General features: G+C 41.2%; 1 protein-coding gene across 4 annotated transcripts in view; it reads right to left on the reverse strand.

Annotated features, from left to right (window-relative positions):
* Positions 1 to 13593, reverse strand: part of AOPEP (aminopeptidase O (putative)) — a 380108-nt gene that overhangs the window by 25474 nt on the left and 341041 nt on the right. For all 4 annotated transcript variants that reach the window (XM_023185255.1, XM_023185257.1, XM_023185256.1 and 1 more), the window contains one exon: positions 2172 to 2288. In XM_023185255.1, coding sequence (XP_023041023.1) covers positions 2172 to 2288 — 117 coding nt within the window. The remainder of the gene's footprint in view (positions 1 to 2171; positions 2289 to 13593) is intronic.

The following is a 13593-nucleotide window of genomic DNA, read 5'->3' on the forward strand; positions in this document are numbered from 1 at the left end:
TACGGTCTGAAATAGTAACTGCCTGGTCCTTTATGGAAAAGGCTTGCTGGCCCTGTGCCGGCACACACCGAGTTCACACCTGCGCTCTCTGTGGTCAGCTCCCTCCTGCCCTCAGGTCGTTCTGAGTGGCCTGGACCCCCATCTAGGGAAACCTTGCCCGACTTTGTCCTGTCTCTCCTTCACCACTCTCGTCTCAAGCTGTCTTGTTCATTTACTTAGGAACTGTCTTTTCAGAAGAATGTAAGCTTCCTGAGGGTAGCTAACCTTGCCTGTCATTTCTATATTCCTGATGCCGAGTGGAACAGTGGAGTATTTGTGAATCACATGAACACAGACCACACTAGTCACATAAACTGAGCAGAGATGTAATGAGACCCCAGCACCTCATCACCAGGGCTCCAGCTGAAGAGACTGCCTTGTCTAGCACCAGGACATAGTTTGCGCAGTATAAAACAAGCAACTAAATAAAACCTGTTACTACTTCTCAAAGGTTCTAAGAGGTTATATATAACAAGTAAGTTGAGCTGTAAGTTAAGAACAGGACATGTTTTATGCTAAACGGAAGGGGCCACCTCCTGGCTTCCGGACATCAAGTGACATGTGCCCGGCGCCTGCTCTGATCCTCCCCTCTGGTCTGTCCATCCCCATCACAGGCCCTGGTGGTTCGGTGGTATTCCACCTGATCGAAACACAGCCTATGACTATATATAGCAAAGTCTTTTAAGCACTAATTAAAAATAACAGTCTAGGCCGGGCGCGGTGGCTCAAGCCTGTAATCCCAGCACTTTGGGAGGCCTAGACGGGCGGATCACGAGGTCAGGAGATCGAGACCATCCTGGCTAACACGGTGAAACCCCGTCTCTACTAAAAAAAAAAAAAATACAAAAAACTAGCCGGGCGAGGTGGCGGGCGCCTGTAGTCCCAGCTACTCGGGAGGCGGAGGCAGGAGAATGGCGGGAACCCGGGAGGCGGAGCTTGTAGTGAGCTGAGATCCGGCCACTGCACTCCAGCCTGGGTGGCAGAGCAAGACTCCGTCTCAGAAAAAAAAAAAAGAAAAAAAAAAAAACAGTCTAGCATTTGAAAACTCCTATAAACAAAAATATAAGAGCTGAAATAAACAGCAACAGTTGCAAATCTGGTCTATGCTCAGGTGGGTAAAAAGCTACACGTCTCCTCTGGAGTTTTTCAATCACTCTTGAGTTCATGGGGTTTTAAAATGCCTAACAATGGCCATCTTACCTTTCGGTTAATAAGGAACGGGGCTTTTCTCAATTACTCCATTTTAATGATTATAAAATTCACTACAGTAATATTTAACCTAATATATCCCAAATATCACTAACACTATGATCAATCGGGAGACATTAAGCTGTTGTCTTTCTTCATGCAATGTCTGCACTATTCATTGCGCATTTTATACTCACAGCACATCTCAACTCAAAATAGCTGCATTTAAGTGTTTAACAGCCACACATGGCTAATGGCTGCTGTACTAGACTGCATAGTTCTAAAATGTTCAAAACCAAACTTACCTTTCTGCATTTTGGGAGTCTTACATAAAAGAGGTTTTCTGTTTAAGCTCTTGTTTTTACTTAAGATGTCTGAATACATTATTTACTATTTTGTACTTTTTTAAAACCCTGGAACTTGTCTTAGGATTCACACTGCATTCCTCACAATAAGGCAGAAGATATTAAGGACTAGATCACATTGCTTGCTCGCAAGCATCCAGTTGACTTTTCCAACTACAGCTGCTAGATTTAGTTTTCATTCCCTTTACACATGGCTCCTTTCCTGCCCTAACTGAATGCAACCAAGAAACTCTGACACATCGGAGCCAAGTTTCCTTCATGGGCAACAGAACGGCACCACCGTCAGTCACACAACGACCCACCCAAGTTTACAACTCAAAAGCATTCCACTCATTCCTTCAGGAGACTTATGTCCATCTTTATGATTTAAGAAGAGGGAAACACTTTAAGACCTCAAAATACTCTGGTTAGAAGCGTAAGTACAATCAGATTAACGCACTTAGTTCTTCACTCACACAGCAAACACATGGGATTTTGCTACTAGAAAGGTGGTTTCAATAGTTTGGGGCTGCAATGGGATCACCATTCTTCACCAACAGTGGGATCTGCTGGTGAAACTCCGAGGGTGTTCCTGGTTACCTCTGCATCCTGATCCTGTAGGTGGTATGTCCTCTGGAGGCTTTGCAGAGTTCGGGGGCTCAGGGTCTTCTGCTCCAAGAGATGCTCCAGAAGCAAGACTAGCTGGTCTGGAAGAAGCTAAAGACAAAACCAAACAGCCTATGAAAATGCTATTCAGCTGATGAGAAAGTAAACCCAAATGTTCAGACTGAAGACTGCATACCCAGGGTAACCTGGGTGCTTTCAGCATATGTCGGCAACGTGAGAAGGCTGTGAAGCTGACTTTTGTGATTCCTCAGGGTGTATATTGTCTGTATTCCCAAAGACACTGCAGTCCGGGGTCTGATTAGGCCCCATTTTCCATGACTAATCATTTCAGTTTTACACTTAGAGCAGATCAAAACTGTGCTTATCTTAATAAAACATTATCGTGGTTTACTGGATCTCTTCCTTTACAGCATGCATATACCAGAAAACGTAATTTAGCCTAGACAAAGATTCAAGGAGCCATCCAATTATAGGCAAACATCTGGAAATTTCACAGAAACAAGATGGGGCATTCAGTCCCCTTTTTACCACATAAGCTCTGTAAATACACCTGCTGCACACTGAGAAATAAAGAGTACACACTGGTACATACTGAAAGAACCGTCTTTCCTCCATTATGAAAATCATAAACTTATGATCCATTAAAAAGCTAAAAAGGCCGCATGCAACTCTATGTGCCGCTGTACACACAGACACACAAGGTCACCCACATTCCTGAGTTCTCACACAGGAATGGTCAAAAGTGATGTTACAAGCTGAAGGCAAAGAGAGGAGGTAGTCTTTACGTCGTACAAAAATAAAACACAATGTATGTGAAATACAAGAAATGAAGAGAAGCATGCGTAAGACTTCATCTGTGTTACTCGCTATGGGGCAGCAGGGCCTGGACTCGTGGCCCTGTGAGATGGGCCCTGTGGTGCACTGGAGGAATAATCAATTTGAGATACGCCTTGTAGGAAGTGAAACATATTTATTCTAAAATCAAGATTTTAAAATTTACCCTATGAATTCCATGGCTCTCTCTGCCGAGCTTCTCTCCATCCCTGTGTATGTGCAGATCATTCCTGTCAATCCAAATTACAGGTCTGGAAGCTGGTATCACATCAACAGTACATTCATAAGAACACCTGGATTTTAACTGCCACTTTCTGATGCTCTAAAACAATTTTTTAAAAGTACTGGTTTCCCTTCCTGCTCCTCATCTTTCTGCCCCCAAGTGTGCACTCTGCCTGACCCTCCCTATCCCTTACCCCCTCACTCATTCACACACACTCTTACATTTTTCCAAAAGGTATGCAGGGGGCAACAGGTAGACAGCAAGTACTGCAAACACTACACCCACGGCACCATTCCACAAGGTATCTGTTTTCTCACCTCACCCTTCTAAGTTCTAAGAAAGCCCCTCTTGCCTACAGACAGAGGCAGAAAGAAGGGAGACAGGCACCAATGCAATCACTTGGTTCTTGGGTATATTCTGTACTTCATAACATCGCTTCATCTGAAAGGCATGCTGTGGCTGTTCTCTCAGGAGAAACAAGGCGCCTTCAGCAAAACTGCAGTACAACCAGCATTGACTCCAACCCAAGGAATTACTAACGCTCCATTTCTTTTCATGAGAAGTCAAGTAATTGCAGCATGTTTTAAAGAGATCAAATTACTACATAACTACTTGTAACAAAATCACCCATCTACCATACGATATTAAAAGGAAATCTGTTTTACAGAAGAGGCCAAACCCAGGCCCCAGCCTCTGGCAAGCCCCCTCACCATTCACACCGTGAACACTGCCGGGTGCGTGCGGTATCTAGCACTTCTGCCTAGGCAGCCCAGTGAGACTGGTTTCTTTCTCCCTCTGCTCTCCTCCTCCTTGCTGTGCATCTCATCCCTCAGCCTCCTATGACGTTCCAAGAGAGGTGCTTTTCTGCAGGAGGCTGAGCCTTCAACCCATGGCCTCAAGCACCCCTAACCTGTCTCCTGGGGCTGCTGACTGAATGCCCCCTTGAGCCCTCTTCCCAGTGCCTTCCTTTTCACCCCAGTCGTGGGCTCTCCCCGCTTCATCTCACTACTACTACCCTTTGTTGTGCTGCTGTCAAACAGCAGCTCCACCGGGGTACCCAGGCCAGGCCACCACAGGATGGAGACCTGCTCTACTCCACAGACACTCAAAACTGGTGAGCAGCGTTTCTCAAGACAGACAGTCCGAGGACAACAGGAGCCCGGCATCGAGACCCGTCCAGACAAAGGCAGGCAGGCTTCGGGGAACGGGCTTAGCCTCACAGAGAAGCGATTCTCGGCACCACCAGCACCTTGACCAGCAGAACACCCTTTGCCAGAAGAGGGGCCTCGTTTGCTAACTAAATACAGAAGGAACCAGTCCTGCCAAACTGCAGAATTACAGGGAGGGGGAGAGTAGAAAGAAAAGCATATCCCCATGTTACACACTTGTGCTTACAAAGAAGCCTCCTGTCAGAACTCTCATTTGGGATTTGGTTTAAACTAAAGAGACACACTGAGCAAAGAAACTCTGACTAAGACAACTAGCTTGGTCCTCAACTTACCCCAACTAGGTTTAACCAACAGATACAGCTCCAGTTTAAAATCCAACAATTACCAATACATGAACCTATAAAAATACCTGCATTCATACTTGTATATCTGAGCTTTCTTTTAAGCTGAAAGCTCACGCATCTCTACACAGAAACAGAACCAAAAGGATCAATGGAAGCTTTTGTCCTCTCCAAATTTTACACAATGAAAACCTTTAAAGCTGTGCTCCCGGACTTAAGACCATGAGACGGAAGGGAGGGAGCACCCTGCCTCTAATTTGAGAGAGGTGAGGAGCAAGGGTGGACACTCCCCTCAGGCATCTGCTCCCCTAAAACAAGGCCCTGACCACAGCAGCTTCGTGCTCCCAGGCTTCTCTGAGTCCCATTCTTCTGAATAGATGTGAAACGACTCTCACTTAGTAAACAACCTGTAGCCACCCGGCTTTTAGTTGTAACTATTCTAACTCGTGGGGGGGAATGTAGTTTCTGAAAAAAGTGGGGGAAAAAAATCAGTGAACAAATGCTATTTTGGGACACAGATAATAAAACTAATAAAGCATCTTTTATTTGCAAAATACACATTACAACATTTTTAAAGGATGAGATAATAGACCTTAAAAAGAGGATATTGAAGCAAAAATGTAGTTAAATAGCTTCAATACATTTCTCTTTGTAAAATAAACATTTGTTCCCTGTAAAGCCACCCTACAAATGAAAAGGTAGTGGTAACGTAATCAACCAAAACGTTTGTAAAGCAACCGAAAGAGACCACGCATCAGCAGACGTGCTCAAGGCAGCACCGCGCGGGGTGGTGCGAGGAGCCCAGGGCAGGCACGGGGGAGTGGGACATGCTACGTGGACCTCTCCACTTCCACCCACGTGGAAATCAGAGCAAACTTCACATGACTTCTAGGCCAACTGCGTTTATTCACTCATTTTAACATTAACTGAATTTTAGACTGAAAGGCCAGCTGTGTGTAACAGCAGCACTGGCAGGAGAGAAATAAGGCTTTGGTCGTACCACAGAGTGATGGTGAAAAATAAAGGACCTCACCTCCGAGCATTACCACCTAAGAAAGTAGCTCCTTCTTCAAACATTATAAAAACAACTTGCCTTTATTTCTAGGGGCCTAACAGTGCTCACACCCACAGTTCAACAGTGACAGGAATGCAAAAGTCCTTTCCTTTGCATAAACAAGAAATTCATGATGGGGCTATTTTTTTCCATACGGAGACCAGCTCAATATTTTTAAAATGCATCTGCCTCGGAAATTCACACAAAATAGGACTACAAGGTGCCAAAGTGATGTGGGTATTTGCAAGAGAACTTCACAGAACTATAAAACTTACTGAAATGAATACAAGAAATAAAATGCTACACGAGGTCATTCAAGTACAAATGCTGCTTGTTAAGGATTTTAGAAGTCTGTGTTCTACTCTAAACATGGAAGATTTCATAGTTGCTAAATACTAAGAACTGTACAAAGAAAAAAGTCCACCACATGTTTTTCCCAACTTCAGAGTCGACGCAAGCTGTACGACTTCCAATGGTTTGGGAGAGTTTTCATGCATGCTCTTGGAAAGAAAACATGAATTTTCCAAACCCACCCTCCTAAACTAGCGGCAGCTCAACAACAACAAAAAACCCCGATTCTCCCAAAAGCCTCTTACTGCTGTCATGGGGGCGTCACTCACTCTGCGTTCCCGGAAGACCACCCAGGCAACTGAGGTCCCGCCACCACGTCTTCCATCAGCATGGTCAGAACAGCTCAGCTCACCTCCTGCGTCGGACGTGTCTCACGGCTGACCTTGCAGAGGCAGGGCCTGTGACAAGAGACCAGCAAATGGCAACCTCCAAGCCCCACCGCCTGCAGCCCCGACAGACAGCAGAGGAGAGCACCTCCGGCGCGGCCCAGCTGGTGTGCCGCTGCCTCACACCAAGAAAGTCACTGTGCGACTCCCCAGACAGAGAATAAGCCTGGGACTAAGGCAGCCACGGGCTGACAGCGGCGTGAGTTCTATTATTACCCCATTATCACTCTGGGATCTGTGCCTAAATGAAGCATGCTTCCTCCCTGATGCCATTTCCTTTTATCCTGGCTGGAGACTAAAAGCGGATCAATGGGGGCAATACATATGATGTCACTTCAATTTACAGCCATGGCCTCCCCCTCTCCAGTCTGTCTGAAACACACAGAAAGATCAATTCTTCCCAAAAATGGTTAAAAAATGCTTAGGGAGCATTCTTCTTCCAGAAAAGCATTCTCTGCTATATTTGTCTATGTTACTATGCAGGGAACTGTTTACATGGAACAAAAACAGAAGAAACGGTGGGGAGGGGGAAATCTCAAATTCTGTATGCTGGAGACTTGCTGGCTGAAATTCAACACAAGCAGGGTCCTTTGAAAGTCACATGCAGAAGGCCTTCGGGCAGAAGCACAACAGAAACCAGTTTTCTTTTGCCCCTTGGATTAAAAAGGTGATCCCACTGACATAAAGTATCTTTCATTTTTATAGAGTTCCCCCAAAGTCAGACAAATCCCCTTTCACTCTTCCCAGAAAACACACCCACCACCTTAGCAGACCCTCAGGTTGCCCCTCCAGTCCACAGGTATAGGAGGAAACAGCATCCACTCACAGTGCCCTCATTAAAGGAGGCGGAAAGCTTGGCTACAGGACACGAGACAGAACTTATAAACTAAGTCACCTTCCAGACTCGGCTCTGAACCAAATAAAACACAGAGAAAATCTCTACGCTGCATAAATTTTCACAAATTTATAAGGCAAAATTAAGATATAATCAATGAAGTTCCTCAAAACAAAACCAAGAGTTCTCCCTCCTCATAACCCAAAAAGAAACAGAAAATGTTCAGAGCCACAGAACCCAGGTGCAGTCAGCCTTTACTGCCCACACACTAGCCAGGCCACAGCCTTCAATAAATGGTCTTCGTCCATCTGTTACTTTTTAAATGATAAACATTTCTAAGAAACAAAAGTAGACAATTTAGTAATATGTACACACACCAGGGTGTCTGCCCAAGAGCCTGCCTACTAGGATATCATGACAGAACTGAAATGTATTTATTCTAAATTAGTAATTTGTATAATGGAAACATACAACTGGTTTGAATTGCTCTGAAAACACAATTCAGAAAAGAAAAACCTCTATATGTTGAAGCAAAAACTTAACATATTTTAAAGAACTGTCAAAACTTACAAATAGAAGTATCTACTGTTCACATTATTTGTGTGGCACAAAATTGGATTTGCCAGCAAAGGAAGTCACCAAATAATTAAGAGAAAAAAAATTTTCTTCAAAATAAAGAAAATCAATCAATTGGTGCATATTTGTCCAGCAGAATCAGTTATTTCTGATTACCAAACATCATTAGGGAGTATGTCTATAAACAAATTTTGGAAAGAAAATTCATGTAGCAGCAAATATTCATACAGCTCATTTTATACAGAGAAAACCATATTCATTAGATTTTTGGGAAATTCTAATAGTTACAGTTCAAAAAGATTACTGCAAATTTTGAGCCGTGGTTTGCTTGTGAAGTTTCTAAAAGTGGCACCACAGAACCTAAAACAGATACATATCATCATTAGCAAATACTATCTGAAATAATTTATTGGCATAATTCTCATGTTTCCAGATTGTAAGGGTCAAATGTTCCCGTGCTATTATTCCCCTAACTCTTGCTAAAAGCATATACTATATGCAATCTTAACACAAAATGTATTATTTAAATGACAAGATATGCACTCCTCTGGTCAACTGGATCTCGTACAACCATGTGTACCTTAATATTTTATGTTGTTATATATGTCGGAAGCATCATAAACACTCAAATTGAAAATTTCCAAGTATTTCACAAGAGATGTGTGGGATCCTTGTGTCTACCTCTCTGACCCCAGATCCTGCCAGACCAATTACAAGGGACCAAAGGGAAAACATTCCTGATCTGAATTTCATGCTTCTCAAGAAAATCATCACTCATGAAACAGAAACTGTAAATTCCTAAGTGATTCCGTCTATTCACCCTGCCACGACAACAATGGCATGTTTAATATATGGCTTGTTTAATATTCCTACAGAAAATGGAATACTTTAAAGTATAAGAATATTTCTAACTCTTCTTGCATTCACATTTTCACAAAAATTTCCTTCTTTTTGTTTCCTTAGAATTAATGCTTTTGCCACAAGTGGTAGCTTATGCCTGTAATCCCAGCACTCTGGAAGGCCTAGACAGGAGAATGGCTTGAGCCCAGGAGTTTCAGACCAGCCTGAGCAACACAGTGAGATTTCGCCCCCTACCCATCCCCAAAATTAGGTGTGGTGGTATGCGTCTGTAATCACAGCTATTTGGGAGGCTGAGGAGGGAGGATCATCTGAGCCCAGCAGTTGGAGGCTGTGGTGAGCTACGATTAATCCAGTAGACTTCAGTCTGGGCAACAGAGCAAGACTCTGTATCTAACAACAACAACAACAAAAAGAATTAATGCTCTTACCTAAATTAATAACGGTGTACTTAATACTTGATGTATTTATCTTGAAGGAGAGTATACATTTTATAATTCTGAGCTCCTAATTTACAAACAGTGACACTTGATAACTCCAGTTAGCCCAGCATATGAATATACCTTTACTGTAAAAAAACGGTTGGCTGAGTCTATGAATCAAAACATCCTACATGGTATGTAGCCATGAAATGGAATACTACGTAGCTATTAAAAAGAATGAGATGGAATTATTTTTGTAACATGGGAAGATGGCAAGAAATGTTTTTAGAAAAAAGGTTCAGAATAGACTATGGTTGAATTTGTGTAAATTACATTCTAAAGACACATAATAAGAAAATAAGGAATGCTTTGTGTCAACTGTTTCTCTGAGTAACCTACCTGAACTCTCTGCCCTCTCCTCTGTCCATTTTTCTGCTTCCAGCTCAAGCTGAAATATTTTTCTGAAATCATGCTACAAGTATTTCCTAATAATTCACTTAAAAGAGAGATCTATCTTATGAAGAAATTCATTACCACAACTAAACCTAAGAACACTGAAAGTGATTGGAGCATGTGCTCTAACCAAGTGCTGAACCAGGCAACCAGAAACCAGGCATTTCTCTAAAGCTGGTCTGGTAGTTATGGAAAGACCTTCTAGCACTAAGTGTGCACCGAGAAACCTATCATTGTCTCTCCAGTCTTAGTCATAACATTTTAACATTGGTTCTGTGCAAGCAGCAATCAAAAAGTGGAAGAATTTTAAAATTTCCAAATATTCTGTAAATAGGTACATAGGAAGCACGGCATCAGTCACATGCTCAGGTTTTTATGCTGTCACTTAGAATACTAACAAATTATAAAATATCTTCAGATTTTTTTCCCAAGGGAAAAAACCAGTAATTTCATCCAAACCCAAAATTTCTTCCTTTCTATAACTTCCTACATTACTCCAGTATGTCAAAAATCAAAATCAGATGGTGTAGGATTATTTATTACAAATTTAGTGATTTTAGTTAATAATTATATCGACATGATTCTTCCTTGGTTAAATGCTTTTTATACGGCCCTATATTCCTGGTGAATAGTAATCTATACAATGCACAAAATTACTGTGTTCATATGGACAAACAGGCAATCATCCTAACATTCAGTGTGATAATACAGTTTTTCCTCTAAATTAGAAGGGATTAGCAAATAGGGGGAAAAAACTCAACTCTTACAGAAAATACCTATCTTCAGAATTTCATGTACAGAAAATAGGATCCTCTCCTTTTGAGTTTAAACAGGAATCACTGAATTCAAAGAAAACTATATTTTAACTTCTATAAAAAGAATGTACATTTTTAAGGTGTGTCTTAAATATTGGAACCAGGTTCATGTGCTATCTACCCACATCCTTGATAGTCAAATGTTCATCACATTGAAATAAAGGACTTAATGCCCAATATAGTAAGAAGAAATAATAAGGTAACAATGTCGTCTGCAAGAATAGCTGTCAATTAACCATCTGGTGATTTAAAATAATTTATTAAAAGCAAATTTATATAGCAACACATGAAAATTCAGGAGTGATTCTCATTCCTCAACAAGAACATATCTAAAAAATACAAATTCATCAACTTAAAGTTTCATAAAGATTCTTTACAGTACAGATCTGGTTGATGATTCTTCATATAAGCTAACGGTAAAATGACTGAAATGCCTCTTTAAATGTAACAAACTGTAATTAATGAAATGATAGCTCGGCAGTGTTTTTAGAAAGCAAACAGATGGGTTGTATGAGGAGTTATTAACAGTCTAGTTTGCTTTATTGTGCAAAAACTCAACTGTATGTCTCAGAGAGATCTCTCCCTTTGCCTTCCATAGTCTCCTTGTTAAAATTTACTATTAAGGATTAAGGGTTTTTTAAAATCAAAACTCACAGTTAAAAAAAAATAGGCTGGGCACAGTGGCTCACACCTGTAATCCCAACACTTTGGGAGGCCGAGGCACATGGATCATAAGGTCAAGAGATCGAGACCATCCTGGTCAACACGGTGAAACCTCATCTCTACTAAAAATACAAAAGTTAGCTGGGTGTGGTGGCGTGTGCCTGTAGTCCCAGCTACTTGGGAGGCTGAGGCAGGAGAACCGCTTGAACCTGGGAGGCGGAGTTTGCAGTAAGTGGAGATCACGCCATTGCACTTCAGCATGGGCGACAGAGCGAGACTCCGTCTCACAAAAAAAAAAAAAAAAAAAAGTAAGCCACGAAAACATTTTAGAGATAATGACATAACAGTTGCTAAGTGAGAAAAAGAACAGCAACAAAAGGACAGAGAAACCAAGTCAACCACTCCGATCCTCAGGTTAGACAAGTGATTCAAGTAGGGACACACACACACTCTTAGCAAATCCTAAAGCAGGAAACATAATTTATCAACTAATTTCACTCTTGGGTATTGATTCTGGAGTCGGAAACACTAACATTCCATTACTCTCAGTTCCTGTCCTTTCTTGTGCGTAGACACACAGTCAAGACAACATAAATATCTTTTTGGTCACATTTTATTTTCTAATATTCTTTATTTTCTATCAAATCCAAACTAAGCATAAATTTCAGCTGCATGTCTACAATTTGTCAGGTGGTTTCTGCCATCAAGTTGACAAAGCAACCTGTCTATGTGTAGGGACAGCCAATCACAACTAAGGAGCAGGGGGGAGGTAGGGAGCATGGTGAGTCCAACTACATGAAGGATTGCTGCAAAAATAATGGAACTTGTTTTCATTTAATAAAAATGTGGTGCAAGTACTGTACAATCTCCTATCCAAAGTTTCAGTTTTATTTCACAGAATGATTTAATGTCTACAAGGCATAGGAGTCACATTTCCTCCAAATTCTGCACAGTTTTGGATTCTCGTCCAGACAGCTTACACACTAGATTAACTGTGAAAAGTGTTATGAGGAATAGAGCAAAGGATTAATTCCTTAACAGTCTCTTGGACATGTAGGGAAATTCACGCTATTGAAAATAAAATGAATTTAATTTCAGGAGAACAAAGGAAGAAGTCTCAGATTTTCCAGACATGTTTAACTTTCCTACATCCCATAGGACAGAAAAGGCTCCCTTGCCGATGTGTATTCTGTGAGAGGGTGATGCGAACATCGAGTCTGTCTGCCCTGAAGTTACACATTTGCACAAATAGCTGAATAATTCATAAACTAAGGTACTGCCTATCACGACAGAAACTATTTTCAAGGAAACAGACAGAAACAGCGTTATAAAAATGTTCTTTTATGTCAAAACGTCACTTTACTGCTATGAGTTTAGACATAATCTTAGGTCTACTGTGAGTTCTAGCCTGGACCCAGAGCCTGGAGTAGCCTGAAGTTGTTAGAGGAGCAGGGGATCTGAAATGAGACTTTGCTACCAAAAAAGTATTCTCTTACATAATTTCAAGTACTTGAAAGTCAATCAACGAGTCTTCAAAAATGCAAAATAGATACTTACAAGTGGTGGTTAACTATGGATGTAAAATCCTGGTAGGTCTTTTCATAGGCGTTGGTATGAACATGATTAAAACCTAAAATGTGCTTTCTAGCAATAATCTAAATTCTCAAATGTATGCAACACTTTCGGAAATTTTTTTCAGACAAATTTCGCAAAAATGGTTAAGTTTCAACACTTCTAGTATTTCTGTATCTTCCTTTACATATGTAAAATGTGCTCCTACAAGAAAAAGTATTTTATTGGAATTTTACTTTGATATTAAAATGTAACATTTTCTATAACTTCCAGAAGTTACAGGAATAACATTTCTAAGCTTTCTATTTAAATTTTAACGGAAAACAGTCTATAGAAAACCATACTTTCTCTCCCTCCCCTCAGTATTCCTATTTATCTGCAGAAATTAACAATTTATCTTTAAAAAAGAGGCTAAAATGAAACATAGGCTTTTAATTGTTTTTCTTATATACATTAAGCTGGAAAAGAAGCAAAACTTTTAAAATGCTCCTGTGGCTACTGCTTGCATCCCGCATTTTTACAGAATTTCCCTTTAACATATCAGAGTTCCAACGGAGCAACTCTAATCTCCACCTTATACTCCGAAGTGAAGCTTGACTCCTTTAAAACAAACCGGCTTGAAAAACCAGTGAGCGCAGATCCTCAAAAAGTGAAGTGGATAAACAAACTCTAAATGTTCTAAGAACCACTTTTCTTCTGATTTCACGGTACAGATCCTCATCCAGGAATGTAACAAGGAAGAGCTAACTCTGACAGAGAAATGTTTGAAACCTCACAAGCTGCCCCTCTCTGGGGAGCCCAGCCCTTTCCCCTAGAGCCGGAGTCCACAGCAGGCTCCACCGG

This window comes from Piliocolobus tephrosceles, chromosome 14 (genome assembly GCF_002776525.5).
Source record: "Piliocolobus tephrosceles isolate RC106 chromosome 14, ASM277652v3, whole genome shotgun sequence".
Classification (NCBI taxonomy): Eukaryota; Metazoa; Chordata; class Mammalia; order Primates; family Cercopithecidae; genus Piliocolobus; species Piliocolobus tephrosceles.